This window comes from Clavelina lepadiformis, chromosome 7 (genome assembly GCF_947623445.1).
Source record: "Clavelina lepadiformis chromosome 7, kaClaLepa1.1, whole genome shotgun sequence".
Classification (NCBI taxonomy): Eukaryota; Metazoa; Chordata; class Ascidiacea; order Aplousobranchia; family Clavelinidae; genus Clavelina; species Clavelina lepadiformis.
Genome location: NC_135246.1, coordinates 17012611 through 17027230, shown reverse-complemented (window position 1 = coordinate 17027230; position 14620 = coordinate 17012611). Strand labels below are relative to the sequence as shown.

Below are 14620 nucleotides of genomic sequence, written 5' to 3'. Positions count from 1 at the left end.
TTTGCAAGACCTGCTAGTTCCAACAGTTGTACAGTGCTTATAATTAACTGGATACCACACACTTCATTTCAAACATAGATGAGTCAAGTATTTCCTCGTGAAGGCAGACAAACAGAAGAACTTGTGATCTTAACTGAACTGAAGTCGAAGTTGGCTATTGAACGTTGATAATTGTATTATGTCACAATTGTATTATGATAGGTAGCCTATCTTTGAACGACAAAACTGGTTTAGTAATTGTCATCTGGCAACATTCAAACTTAACAGCTTCTACTTTTGAATTTCGATGTCTTAAAATATGCGATTCATAAACAATATTTTGCTGATCTGTGTGGCATAAAAAATACATGACTGATGTGTCGCAATAGATATATTTTTCGTAACAGTTATGCGACAGTCCTTTATCTAACAGAAGATTACGGTAAGGCTTTAAGTCGACCCATTTCGTGTTTCTTTTAGTCTCTGGTTGTCGTAACATTTAAGCAGCTCTTTTTCTTCCAGTCACCTTCATAATATTTGACGTCTGCTGTATTTCCGTTTCGCTTTGTCACATGATGCGCATTCCTTTGCTCCAGTAACCAGCTAAATTGGCACCGTCGTCAAATTGTCAAATTGTGAAATTGTCAATCGTCGTAGCGCACTTTTGCCACTGTGCTTATTAGTGCCTCGGGATGTTAGGTTTATAATTTATACAAAGGTCGGTTGTCAAATTTTTCAATACAAAAGTACTTATTTCTTCGTTAAATGATTACCTTGTTATCTACCTGGCCAATATATTAAGCTTATTATTGCTGTGAAGCTGAAAAAGCTCTCTTTGAATTCAAAGTAAAATTTTTTGACAGCGTGAAAAGGAAAACAAAACGATTCTAACAATGTTTAGCTTTCAACTTTCCTCGCCTTGATCAAAATGATGGAATATTAAATGAAAGCTACCTATAAGTTAGTTACTTTTATAGAACGTTATAGAAGCTGTTGTAAAAGTTTCAAAATTTGGCTGCGTTATTCAGCAAAAATTTACGCATCATTAATCGTCTTGAAATGTGATGAAAACAAATCTTCGTAACCATGGCAACTCTACGTTTATCCTGACCCCAGCGTCTATGGTTACAAAATAATTTTACGAGTTTCGGCAATTTTCACGTATTCATGTTTTTCAACTTTTGGCTAAAATTTTATTCATGCATTCTTTGTAATTCTGTAAACTGTAACTTTTGCATTAAACTGAAATTTTTATACCGAAAGCTTTATACTAAGTTATTGTAAGTTATAAAGCTTCCATTATTTTCTTGTAAAACCGAACCATTATAACCTAGGCTACAAAATTATTATAATCGCAACATGCTTTGAATTCTACTTAATTAGAATATTGCAAGCTAAGATCTATTTGTCTGGAACACAACTGCTAAATTATACAACAACCAACGAGTCTCTGTTACACGAGGTTTAAAAGCTTCAGAACGAGCCTGTACTCAGAATACAAACTGAAGCCGACTAAACACAAGGACACATATTTTGGTTGAACAACCACTCTCTTTGAGCTTTTTATATCTTGCCATCGCCAATGGCTTATAAAGCATCTACATGTAGTTTTGTAAATCTGTACAACACACTCTAGACCTCATGCCTATTACATAAGTTTTACTAACACTGTTATGGTGTATGAATGTGTGTTGGTCATCAAGCCATTACAGACAGGAAAGACTTAGCTGTCACGCGGTAGATATTTTGTAAAACCTGTGCGGAGGTTTGTATTCCACCACATAATGCGTAATAACCTTCCCACTGCGCTACGATAAGGATTAGTCATTTAATGCAACTATAATAGGGTTTAGCAACATGAAACTGTAACCATTAGCTTTAGCTCATTAAATGCGCATGCATTGGTGTCACTTGTGAGGGTAAGCATGAAGTAGGCTATGCGCAGGAAATCAATAACCAGTTTCACGCTAGCTGATATTGTGTTCAAAATGTACCACTCAACGTAAAAACCTGTACCTCGCAACTTAGACTTATAGTATTGGCGAGTTATGCTTGTGCATGACTAAATTGCGCATTGTAGGCCTGCAACAACTGTAACATTTCTATATAATTGTTCGGTTTCACAAGAAAACGGAGAAATTTTATAAATTACATCAGCGCCCAATTCTGCATACAAAATCTGCAGTTTAATCACAAAGAGTTTTTTTTATCTTAAAAGTTACTGCCAAAAAATCCAAGTAATAGCGTCATGAATGTCAGTGCTCCATTGACATTCAATGTTATACCACTACCACATTTTCTTTCCCGAGCAACGTACGGATGAGCTATTGGCCTTGCAAAGAAATGATCAGGTTTCTGTAATATAAAAAGAAAACGTAGAAATACCTCAGACTATAGGCTACTAGTCAAGAATCTGTGAAAATCGTTGCAAACACAACGTTTATGTAAGGCACGATAATAAAAAGACCAAATAAACAGTGATGTGTGGGTCTATAAGAACGTGCACAAGTCAATGACAAGCTCGCTCGTCAAAAATCGAGAAGTGAGGAATAATCGCCTAGTTTCAGACGTGCAAAGACCTTCCTAATTCTGACAATAAAGATTCTGATACCATACCCTGCATATTGAATAACGTTCTATTTTCAACACTTCATTCTATGACTGCTTAGTAAAAAATCTTTACTTGCCGTAGTTATTTCGCTGCTCGCTTCGCAATGAGGTATTTGAGGCGCGTCTCTGAGGTGTTTGCTGAAGTGTTCTGCCTTATCTTGTCGCCACTCTATCTATTTTTTGAGAATAAGAAACAATAGTAAAAGTCATCAATGATGATGAATTTTAAACAAATTTTTAAATGGTACGTTAAAGGTTAAAAGACTTGTACAGTAAGAGCTGCTAAAGAGTAGTGGCTTTTACGTGGTTATTATGTTGACTTTAGATTTTTACTTACGGAAGATACAACTTCTTCAAGAGTTTTTCCGGCAAGCAAACGTGGTCCAGTAATTATGACTTCTTTCAGACTTCCGTAAGCTGGGGCTGAAGTGTCAATTCTGTATAAAAACAAACGCCTTCTAATATGGGCAGTGTCTGGCATTCAGAACTGGACTAGAAAAGATTTAAGCATATGGGTCCTATACTTGCCTATATTCAGTAACTCCAAAGTATTGAGATATACTGTTTATGTAGGGTCTTGATTGACATTTGGTTAGCGAAATTTTGGGATAATAATACATAAAGGATAGGCACATTTCTTGATTTGTACCCAAGCCTCCCTAAATTAACATAGATAGTTTCAAGATAAAACGTAATTTTATAATGCAGGTCTAAAAAACCCGGAGATTTTAACAAATGTATTGCGTGCTTTAGCTTAGTTAACATTGCCTTGACCTAGCTCAGAACATCACGTCCTCTTACAGTGGTAAAGTTTTCCCGTTCCTTCGAGTTATAATTGCACAAGACCTGCATGCCGTCGCCAGACTTAACCTCAACTTCCTTTGAAAAAATTTTTGCCTCCTGGTAGTTAAAGTCGTAGGATAGATCTCGGGCAATAAACGGCAGTTCCTTGTTCCCTCTGTAGTCGCGTAAAAGAAATTTGAAATGGCAAGAACAACGTAAAAAGTATTGCGTTTATGTAATTCGATTTACCTAAAGTGACGCAAGGTGATTTCTTTACCCAGCAGGTGACTGTGCAAAACTGTGCCAAACACTTTGATATTGGTTTGACTGCTGTTGTCCATCGTCTAAATAGCAAATTTAAGTGAACAATGCTCTTTGAGTGTTACTCAGTTACTGTAATTAACAAATGTTAATAAGAAGTAAATGGACATTTTTGCTATCATTGATTTTGTCCGCTACAAAAAAATCAAGTATTTAGCCTACTTCTTTCAAGCAGGTATAATGGCAATTTCCGTAAGACAGAAATTTATCAGCATTTGGGGGAATAAGGTGTTCAAATGGCGACACACTGTGGCCAACCTCCAACACGGCTGCGTCGTAATCACGTAACTGTGACGTGTAAGTTATTCTGATTCCCGAGTTGTCTTGGATGCCTAAAAGAAAAATGCTGATGACGTGTTTATCTCTAGCTTTTTGGCGCTGGATAAAGCGGCCTATTACTATTACCCGATGTTTTCTGTGGATTGTCGTAATGTGTTTCCAAGAGTACGTAACGTGGCGAGTCTTCCGTTCCAAGAGGGAACCCGGCGTGATTCGGGTAATAGAATGTCTACATGGTCATTTTATTTTCTTAATTTCTTATTTACTTGTTTTGTCTTGTTTGTTTGCTGTAGAACTCACCCCACCCCCAATAGCCCAAGCGTGAATCACAGATCCGCAATCCTGCAAGTCCTGAGGCATATTAGGAGTGTAACATTCTTCGTTCGTTAGTAGGTTTGACGAGTTCTGTTTAAAAGGTTCGAAGCAAATTAGCCCTTAAATGCTCCTTAAATGACTCCAATTAAGTCCTTAAATGCTAATACGTTCTCGTTCACGTTCTAATTTAGTTCCAAGCAAAAATAAAAATTGTCTCATCTGAAGATAAGAACTAACCTGAAGAACATCATTGTTACAATGATAAAGCAGAATATGATGAACGTGAAGTTCATTTCCAGCCTGGACAACTGGTTCGATCTGAAAATTAATCAGAATTAAAGCAACTGCAACTGAGAAGTGTTATGCGCAAAACTTTAACCGTTGTGCTTTGGTCTAACATGTGACACCTTACACAGTCCGACGGATTTTAGGAATAACTTGTCACTCAGCAGTAATTAAACCTTGAAAAACTCCTTTCCCAAGAATCAAGTTGGATGGTGTTGGTCGGTCAATGCGACTCACGAACGATTCAACCCAGACCAGGTAAGCTCAGGAAAATTCAACCAACGTACTAATAAACCCAGGAAAGTTTAAGTCTAGGACTATTCCGTGGATTTAATCGACCTGGAATCTTTAGTATATCAGAAGACGTTCTTTTACAAGTAAGCTTTCACTCTCTAGAATGGTCACAGAATAGGCTGTAGTACCGTAACGACTTCAATTTTGCTGGAAAGCTGCACAAAGTTTCGTGCACATGGCGCAGTCATTGGTTTTGTTTTAAAATCTCTTTGTTTTATCGAGAGTTTAAATAAACTTGATTATCATTTACCAAAAAATTGCACGCGAGTTTGTTTATGATTTTCAAACATATTTATTCCTGTCTATAAAAATGCTTTGTGATGCGTCGTATCCCAATAACTTGGCGAAATGCCTTCGCCAAAATTCGACTTGCAAAACGCATGAATTACTTTTATGAATTTTCACAAACTTCAGTTTGTTAGAAAGCATTAAAGGAAGTTAATTTTAGAATACTTTCATTCTTCTGTTTCATGATGCCTATAGTCAAACAACGTTAAGGTACAGTTTTTCAAAATTTGATTGAGCTTTACCTTAACCATGTGATGTTTGGAGGACAGCGTTGGAAACTCGAACAATCTGCAATTGTAGTAAGTATCTTTTTGTGGAATAGTCAAGTTGCCGTTAAGAAGCTCAAAAGTTTCATAGGTTTCGCCAGCAGGTGGAGTAACATCTCCATTGCTCTCCAGAATCAACAAACTCCTGGTACCTATAGGGGTTTAAATAAAATTGTAGGCTACCTGTAGTTCTTGGCTAATGAACAAAACCCCTGTTTATTAGCTTTAGCAATGCTCTGTACTATTTGAAACGTGTATAAATATTTTTTGATGACTAAACTTTATGTACCTCGATTTTCTAATCCAACTTGGTGGTAATCTGCTGAAACAATATCATCTCCGCTTGGATCTTCTGCACCAAGGGCGTATATTACCCTGGTCGTGTCGGTCTAAAATGTAAAACCTTGTTAGGAGCAAGATTCTAGACTCTATCACCCCCATCAACTTAACTAAGTCATGAAACTACCACCCGATTCGTCTGCTTTCCGCGCATTAAACTGGGTGAAAATGCGGTAATATTTTCCCATTCGAATTGCAGGAAGTTTGCCTTTCTTACCCTAGAGTAAGATATATGCATTTGGAATGGGGAGATGTTTACTTTGGCAGAAATATGGTTTGTGGGAAACCCCATTGCTGAAAGCAGGTCCATTTTAATGGGCGGAAAAATAGACGAATGGGGTGCACAAACCATACTTCTGCCGAAGTAAAAATCTCCCCATTCCAAATGCATATATCTTACTCTAGGGTAAGAAAGGCATACTTTCAACCATTGGAATGGGAAAAAATTCCCGTACTCTGGACCATTTGAATGGACGGAAAGTAGACGAATGGGGTGAAACTACACACTGGCAGTCAAGCCGAAAACATTCTTACAGTAATAGGGATGTCAGAAGGTTCACAAGCGGGAATTTCCCTACGAAATTTTAGCCTGGTCCAGCCGTCTGACTCAGAACCGTCCAGTAGTTTAACATTTTGTTCTTCATCTAAAGGTGGAAATCCTTGGCCATCAGGTGGCCCCTTACGATCCTATAAAATAAATGTAGAAAAGGGTTTTATAAAAATCTGTAATTGTAACTTTAAGTTTGGATACCAGTAAGCTCTGAAATCATCCTGTTAAAAAGTAAAATTGCTATCCAATACTACAAAATGATATTTTTCCCTTTAATATTTCTTTAAGTTGCTATAAAGTGTTCACCGTAATGGTAGCGCTTCCGTCTTTGACCCAACCAACGTAAATATCGGCGTTAATCATTCCTCCGTTTGGTGATAACCCGACTCCGACCCATCCTGTCGTTTGACCATGAAGCTGAGGTAAGGCAAGTCGAATAATGAATGGCTTACTGATATGAACTAAAACTATAGCAAGGCTAAATTCACAAATGTTTAGGCCTATATCTCTTGCTTGCATTGGTACCTCAAAAGTTATGTGCGTTTCATTGAACTTCCAATAAAGAACGACTTTGTTACCCGGTGCAAGGGCAGCCATATGCGGGAATTCTTCAGAAGGTGTTTGAGCATGAGAAAAACACACTGAGCATGCAAGCAAGTAAAATATAAGTTTCATCATACAAGCAATTCTGCTGCAATTATCTTGCGTAAAATTTGTACGTTAGTCTTCGCTATAATCATTCACTGATTGATCAAAAACTTGACGTATTGCCTATGCTTCAGATATTGCTAGGGCAACTTTGCTCAAAACGTTATTTTATGGTGTCCTTCTTAAGTTGTCTTAATAAACCGTAGTTGAACTTTTTTTTCCAAAATCTCCCAATGCATACTGTAGGCTTGGTTCCTTGCTACCAATTATCCTAGTCTACATCAAAATCTTTATTCAGCTTAACGATAAAGGTAGAAAGTTGAGGACGCTTGCATTATATACAGTACCGGAAGCGTCGATCTAATGAGGCCTAGGCTAACAGTAGCTTATTTGGAAACCTGTTATGCCACATACTAAAATTATAACGAACTGAAGTGAAAATACGTGATATTCTGAATTATATTATAGCTTACTAAATACGGTATTTTTCATTTTATTTCACAACCTACCGGTACTGTAATCAAGAAAACCTGCTTGGGAGCTCTGGCTTGGCGGACTATGAAAAAATCGCCAAAATAACTTTCCCACTTCACAAGTTAATATTTTTCTTTTTGTTGCATTAATTGCCCCAATGACTGGTGTATTTTGCCGAAAACTGCAAAATCTCATCAGTGGCCTACCATGTTTTCCACAGCAAAGGAAACTTTGGGTCCTAGGCTATTTATTTAGGAGATAGAAGACAAGAAGCAGTTCAGAATAGGTTTAAGCTCTAGTCTTTTTGTATTGGTCATAATTATTATCTATATTCCATTATGACGGCGTTGTTGATCAACAATTAACATTTTCCATTGTTCGGAATCAAAAGTGAATTCGTTACCTTTCATAGAAAAATGTTTGGATTTTTTACCAAAAAAAAAGTAAAAATTGTGGCTACTTATCATCTATAACTTATACATCATAAAACATTTTTCATATATTTACATGTAGGAATCATTTGGTTTAAAATGAAGATCTCTGCAACCCTACTGCAAGTTAAAAACGTATAGTGGTTTTATCGTCATAAACTGTGCGAAGTAGCTTGAAACATACGTCGCTAACTAGTGTAGTACTATGACTAATGTTGCACAATAAAAAATGTATTTACGAACCAATGCATTAATGAATGGCAAAACCTATCAAAGGTTAAAGTCCAAATGGTTTAGACTTTAGATCATACAAGATGGTAAAAATACAAAATGTGTTTATTCATCACCAGTTTTATTCATTGTCTCATTTTTATCAGTATCTGCAAATTGTATTCAGTTTAGGGAGATTCCCTTCAAAGATCAGTTCTATTGTAATTTGTGAGGTGTTAACCGCAACGCTGGTGCTGTGTTGGGCTACTTACCTCTTTCCTTACTTCCAAATGAGTATGCAGCACTACGCAAAATGGATAAGAATATTGCCTTTATACTGTCGCTTGTCACAGTGGCTGAAAGCTGTAGGATAAATTAAAGAGAAGATGTTTTCATATGCTTCAAGGTGTAAAAGCTAGGCCTATTCTTATAAGTTCGGCTAGCGCTAGGCTATCTTGGATACTGTATGTTTTTTGTGTGAAACCTCTAACATAGGCCTAGACTACTGCTTAAAAATGGAAGTAGACAATGTCGTAAGTACTGTAAGGGAACCTTTAAATTGGTCTGGGCGATGGAATCATATTCAGAAAGTGTTGGAAAGATCTGGTCCATTTGCTCACCCAGATTTTGAACCAAGTCCTGACGTAAGTAAGCTACCATATCAAATCACCAGATTAAAATTTAATCGACAAACAAACCTAAATTAGTATAGCTAGTAGAAAAGCATACTGCACTCTGCATTGTCTCAAGACCTGTGTAGACCTTTATATTCTTATGTGTTGAGTGCTTACAATTTAACACTAATCAAACTATCAAGTATGAAAGAATATCATTTTTCTTCTAATCATAATTATTGTGTTATAATTTATTTATAATTGGATATCATTTTATAGACTTCCTTAAAAAAGTTTAAAAGTGAAAACATAAATATTTATAACTACATTTATTTATATTATATAATATAATGTCGTTAGTTCAGAAATTATAGCCTATGTTCATGTGATGTGATATGGTACCACCCTAAGATTTTCTATTACTTTAGTAGTTTATTTTAACTTACCAATCTAGATATTGGTTATATTTTTCAGATATTGGGGTTTTTGTTGAATAACTGCAAGTTGCTTGTTATTGGTGCCGGTGGTTTAGGATGTGAGCTTTTAAAAAACTTGACCTTAACTGGGTTTCGACATATTGATGTCATTGATATGGACACAATTGACCTATCTAACCTAAATCGGCAGTTTTTGTTCAGGTTTGGAGATTAGTCATTTGCATTAGATTTAAATTTCAGAAGTCGTTGTCATAGAAGTAATTTAAGTAAAACATGTCAAATTAACCTCACATAGTTTTATACCTACTAGCGGTAACTTTCAGAATACTAATAGTAATAAGTCGTAGATTTAATTATTGAAAATAAAGTCTGCTTCATTTCTTTAGCACATACATTTGCTGGCGTAAAATAATAGATGTTAATTGTTCGTAATCAGAAAAATCTTTTTAGGCAAAATGACATCGGCAAAGCAAAGGCAACAGTTGCCTCAGATTTCATTAATAACAGAGTGAAGGGCGCTGAAGTAGTTCCGTATCCTTTCTATGATTGTTGTTTTACGTAGCACGTTACATGTAGCTTATGAAATTTCTGCCAGAATGAAAGTATATGGAAATAGATGGCATATTAAAGTTTAAAGTTTGAATTTTTTTGTTCTTGTACAAAAGTATTTGTCCTTAACTTTTCTTGCCCATCTAGGCACTTTTGTAAAATTCAAGACTATGATGCTTCATTTTATAAACGTGCGTTTTTTTTGTCACTTTGTTTAATTTTAACAACAAATCACCTATAAATTGTTTTAGTTTATAGTGTAGTTGAGTTATTGGTGATACTTATTGTCCTATTTATGATAGAGTTTCACATTGTTGTGTGCGGACTTGACTCTATTGTTGCCAGGAGATGGATAAATGGAATGCTGGTAAGTACTCTGTCATAATAGACAGACAAACAGATCAGTTCTAAATCAATGAATTTGTGATCATAGATAAGTCTTTTGGAATATGATGAAGATGGTAACCTAGATCAAACCTCTGTGATTCCGATGGTTGATGGAGGTACAGAAGGTTTCAAAGGAAATGCAAGGATAATATTGCCTGGCCTTTCAGCATGCATGGAATGCACCCTGGACTTGTATCCACCACAGGTGTGAGATTTCATATGCATGTTGTTGTAGTATAAGTGTCATTACTATTGCTAAACTAGTTTTAATAAGACTGCTTATTGTCATGTTTTATTGCTTAAATAATGGCAGTTTGTCTTCATATATTGCTTCAGGTTAATTTTCCAATGTGCACTATTGCACATACACCGCGCCAACCAGAACATTGTGTGGAGTATGTCAAAGTGTTTGGTTGGGAAAAAGAGAAACCCTTTGGAGGTAAAATAGTTAGCATGGTTTAACTGGTTTAAAGCTAATCAGTAAGGCAAAAGGTTAGACTGAGTTACAATAGTTAACCATTGGACTAGATGCTCCCATTGATGGCGATAACCCAGAGCACATAAAGTGGATTTGCGGGTCTGCTTGTGAAAGGGCTGAGCAATTTGGTATTCAGGTAAATGTTGTTAGCAGTCTAGCTTCTCTAAACATAGTTTGTTATTTTTTGATTACTTCAGTAACTTTTGTATAACAGCACATTTAACACTCGTTCAAGTTATACTTTTTGAAGAAAATGCAACAAAATTTCCAATAAATATATTTGCCAGTGTTATTGACTAAGTTTGCATTTCCAGGGAGTTACATACAGGTTGACACAAGGTGTTATTAAGCGTATTATTCCTGCCGTGGCATCGACAAATGCTGTTATCGCAGCTGCGTGTTCCACTGAAGTGTTTAAATTAGCAAGCAGGTAATTATATTAAACGTGTAGTATTTAAGCATGTGCAAAAGAGTTTTATTTTTGTTTTGTTCCAGCTATGGTGTTGTTCTGAAATTTCTTGACTTTGGTAACGCTTATTGTATTAGCTACGTTGGTTTACTTCTGAGGTTTGTTCTTTAAAATCCGACCAACCTTTGGAGTTGGTAACATTTTTTGATTTCCTCTGTTAAGTGGTTTTCTCAAAATCCAGGCCAAAATCAATAGATGATAGATAGTTGCAGTTAAAAGTCCGATTGTATCATTCGCTTGTGTACACTTTCTAACATGCTTATGTTTTCTCTGGCAGCTGTGGAGCACCCATGAACAACTACATGGTATTCAACGATGCGGACGGCGTGTATACTTACACTTTTGAAGCAGAGAAAAGTGAAACCTGTGTAGCATGTAGCCAGAAACCAAAAACCATCCATTTCAAGCCAACGTCACAATTGAGAGAATTGATTGAGTTTCTCTGTCAAGACAGCATGCTGTGTGTTACCTTTGAAAATTTCTAACTGACATATTCACCGTTAGCTGTTACTCTGTTTTAAATTGCCCTTACTTTTTTATGCTCAAATTTTTACGGCACGTTTGATTTTAATTGAGTTTGGTTATCTTCGGCGGTATCTGTGTTAAAACTTCAGTTTTGGAAGTTGTTTCAACTTTGTTACAGGCAGATGAAAAGTCCTGGAATCACCACAACAGTTAACGGCAATAGCAAGACATTGTACATGAAATCCATTCCATCGATCGAACGAGCAACGCGGCCAAACCTTTCAAAGTCGCTTGCAGGTCAGGCGAAAGAAAAATTAGACATTTTTTTTTTGATTTATTTTTATTCTATTTTTTATTATTTTTTATAGCGACGACAGGTTTTGTTTCTAATTTATTTACCACGGTTCTAACACAGTTGGTTCTTGTCAGTTAAATTGTGGTGTTTCGTTCCAAACGTTTCCAAAATATGTCGCCAGTTTCAAACAACTATCAACGAGTTGTCAGGTGTTATAAACTGACACAATTAACCTTATAGTTTTCAGGCGTTACACCACGAACAGCTGACGTTTACAAATGGAATTGTCATAAAACTATCCTCGTTTATGAAGTTTTGTTTCAGATTTGGGCTTATCTAGCGGACAGGAGCTCATCGTCGCCGATGTTACCACTCCAAACTCTCTTATATTTATCCTGAAATTGTCAGATCAACGCAGTGCCGAGACTTGATTCTCTGTAATCGATGAATTTGTTGGGTTTGGAGATAGCCCCTCTGCACAAGGCTGCGTGGAAAGGTCACTTACACACACCAGACGTCCTGCTATGGGCGCGTTTTTAAAGTATTTTCCTCCCGTTATTGTCTAACTTGCAATCACTAGAACAAGTAATAAAAGTCAAAATTGCTTTCGTAATCACCTTTCTACAAATATGACAATGTTTTATCCGGAAAGGCATTAACTCTTTCAATCCCAGCCCTGTTTTCGCGAGCAGTCCCCAGGAGCCGGTAAATTTTTGAACTTTGCCTTTACTTGCGAGCTCCATAAGTTACATGACGTTCAATCAATATCAATGCCCAACGAAAAGGAAATTTAATTGTTTCAATTGTGGTATCACTTATTTGTATGTAGGTTAACGCTACAAACTTTGCTGGGTTCGTTGAAAAAAAACACTTTTCGTTTATTTTGCACCCACTCGTTTTTTGTTTTGACATGCTACAAACAACAGACCTGTTTCAACAGTGAAAAGTCCGTGTCAATGCCAGATATAAGTTTGGGATCTGCGGTCACAAGAGATCACACTACGTGGAAAAACCATCTTATCTCATTGCTACAATGCATAAGCCGGTAAGGCGTCCACACCTTAGCACCCGTGAAAAAGAAACTACAACTTAATGTTTTTTTGTCAACACCAAACGGTCAACCATGTTATTGTGCAATGCGGTTTAAATTCATAGCAATTTTGTTACGTAATGATAATGTTATTAATGTAAATATTTGTTAATTACAGTCTTTAACTAAATACTAATAATTGAAGACATCCCGGAATATGTATTTAAGAACATATTTAGAAAGACAAAAATAGTTACGTAATAAGGCGTTAGATGTAAACGAGAATAACTTTGGCCCTTGGATAATATTATTTATTAATATCCATCTTCATTTATCTATTATCCAAGATCTTAACTAGATTGCATTGTATTTAAATTATAACACAGTAAAATGCGTCAACAAAAAAAAGTTAAATAAAATTTAAACGTAAACAACACAAATTTATTCATGGTGAGAATCAAACTTTAAAAATTAATTATTCTAGTGGGGGAAGGCCAAGGTCCGGTAGGAATGGGAAAGAATCCGTATCAGTTGTTCCGCAGAATCCACATGATTTGCGACATCCGCAGCCCAACTTACCTGAGCATCTGCTTCTTGCAACTAGTAAGGAGCAAAAATTTCCGGGAAAAGCGTCCGTGCAACCACCTAATAAATAATTCTGATTCATGACGGCGATAATAAGCTCACCATACTTTAACCACAGCTCAATCTCAACCATGAACGCTTTTTTGTAGTAACTTATCGCTGGCAGCGTAATACTTGGCATTATTAATTTTTGCTTTTCTCAAAAGTGTGAAATCGCATCCATTTCAATGCATTACACACCTGTACTGCAGGCGCGCGGACAGATGGCTTTGACCACATTAGATGTGCAACGTCCGAGTACACGAAAGAATGTGCAATATCTGTTCTCAACACACTTGTCACCTGTTAAAAAAATTGCAAAATGCTAATATTTGGTAAGATTATTTTATTGTAAGCAACTATAAATTATTTGTTTTCTATTTCTTTGAAAAAATCTGGTACGCTTTATGATTTATTTTTGTCATTGATTTTATACAAGTTTGCTTGGTTCTCTCACAAAGTCACTCTGACAATGCCGTAAGTACCACAAATATAAAAACAGTCGCTACGGTCTAACATCCACAACGATATAAGCACAAGCCTCGTTGATTTCAAAACTGTTACTAAAACTAAAATCGAAAAACTCGTTTTTCTTTTATATTTAAAGTTTTCGCTTGCAACTGCTACATTACCAACCTTGTGAATGTGCTGGTGTAGAGAAAACCATCACAGAAATAAACATAAGCAAAGCAAAGCTGAGAGTCTTCATTTCGGAGATAACGTTCCACTTTCTTTGTTATAATTTCGAAAACGTAGCGGACTTTAGCAAAAGGTTCGTTTTTATAGGCCCTCGCCATGAGTAACAATTACTTTCCTGACTACTGTATATAACTTAAATGAGACAATCATAACTCTGTGTAATACCAACTATGTGATCATCGCTATAAGCATCATCAGTTGTCAACATATATGCGCAACCATGCAAATATTTTAGGCTCTTATAAATTACTCTAACAAAGACCTAAATATAGACTTTGACACGTTGGAGCTAACAAACCAAAGCGGGCCTAATATGGGCACAGAATTTTTCTTTGTGCTTTGTAATTCTTAAGTTGTTTTAAAGATGTTCCAAAGCTATGGGTGTTACATAAAGTCTTCTTTCTGGGTTATAGAGAATTAAAGGTTTGTTTTTATTTCGATACAACACGCTTAAAATAGTGTCTATTAATTAGCGACCACGTAGCAAATACTGCTGTTTGT

General features: G+C 36.1%; 3 protein-coding genes across 3 annotated transcripts; 1 reads left to right on the top strand and 2 right to left on the bottom strand.

Moving 5' to 3' along the window:
- Window positions 1-1192: 1192 nt before the first annotated feature.
- On the bottom strand, window positions 1193-7661 carry LOC143465244 (DBH-like monooxygenase protein 1 homolog). Its single transcript, XM_076963439.1, has 16 exons — window positions 7467-7661; window positions 6835-6950; window positions 6616-6726; window positions 6294-6446; window positions 5710-5809; window positions 5397-5572; window positions 4525-4605; window positions 4273-4377; window positions 4099-4201; window positions 3856-4025; window positions 3622-3716; window positions 3391-3547; window positions 3118-3248; window positions 2927-3026; window positions 2667-2762; window positions 1193-2334 (listed from the first exon to the last, which is right to left on the bottom strand). The coding sequence occupies exons 1-16, from the start codon at window positions 7624-7626 to the stop codon at window positions 2191-2193; spliced, it is 1998 nt and encodes a 665-aa protein (XP_076819554.1). The 5' UTR covers window positions 7627-7661; the 3' UTR covers window positions 1193-2190.
- Window positions 7662-8331: 670 nt separating this feature from the next.
- LOC143465770 (NEDD8-activating enzyme E1 catalytic subunit-like) lies at window positions 8332-12379 on the top strand. The gene is made up of 12 exons (XM_076964239.1): window positions 8332-8716; window positions 9161-9324; window positions 9574-9654; window positions 9820-9863; window positions 9975-10039; window positions 10106-10264; window positions 10396-10498; window positions 10588-10673; window positions 10852-10967; window positions 11284-11466; window positions 11650-11768; window positions 12091-12379. The coding sequence occupies exons 1-12, from the start codon at window positions 8588-8590 to the stop codon at window positions 12195-12197; spliced, it is 1356 nt and encodes a 451-aa protein (XP_076820354.1). The 5' UTR covers window positions 8332-8587; the 3' UTR covers window positions 12198-12379.
- A 240-nt stretch (window positions 12380-12619) lies between these two features.
- On the bottom strand, window positions 12620-14341 carry LOC143465771 (uncharacterized). The gene is made up of 3 exons (XM_076964240.1): window positions 14057-14341; window positions 13622-13723; window positions 12620-13441 (listed from the first exon to the last, which is right to left on the bottom strand). The coding sequence occupies exons 1-3, from the start codon at window positions 14127-14129 to the stop codon at window positions 13272-13274; spliced, it is 345 nt and encodes a 114-aa protein (XP_076820355.1). The 5' UTR covers window positions 14130-14341; the 3' UTR covers window positions 12620-13271.
- Between the last annotated feature and the right edge of the window lie 279 nt (window positions 14342-14620).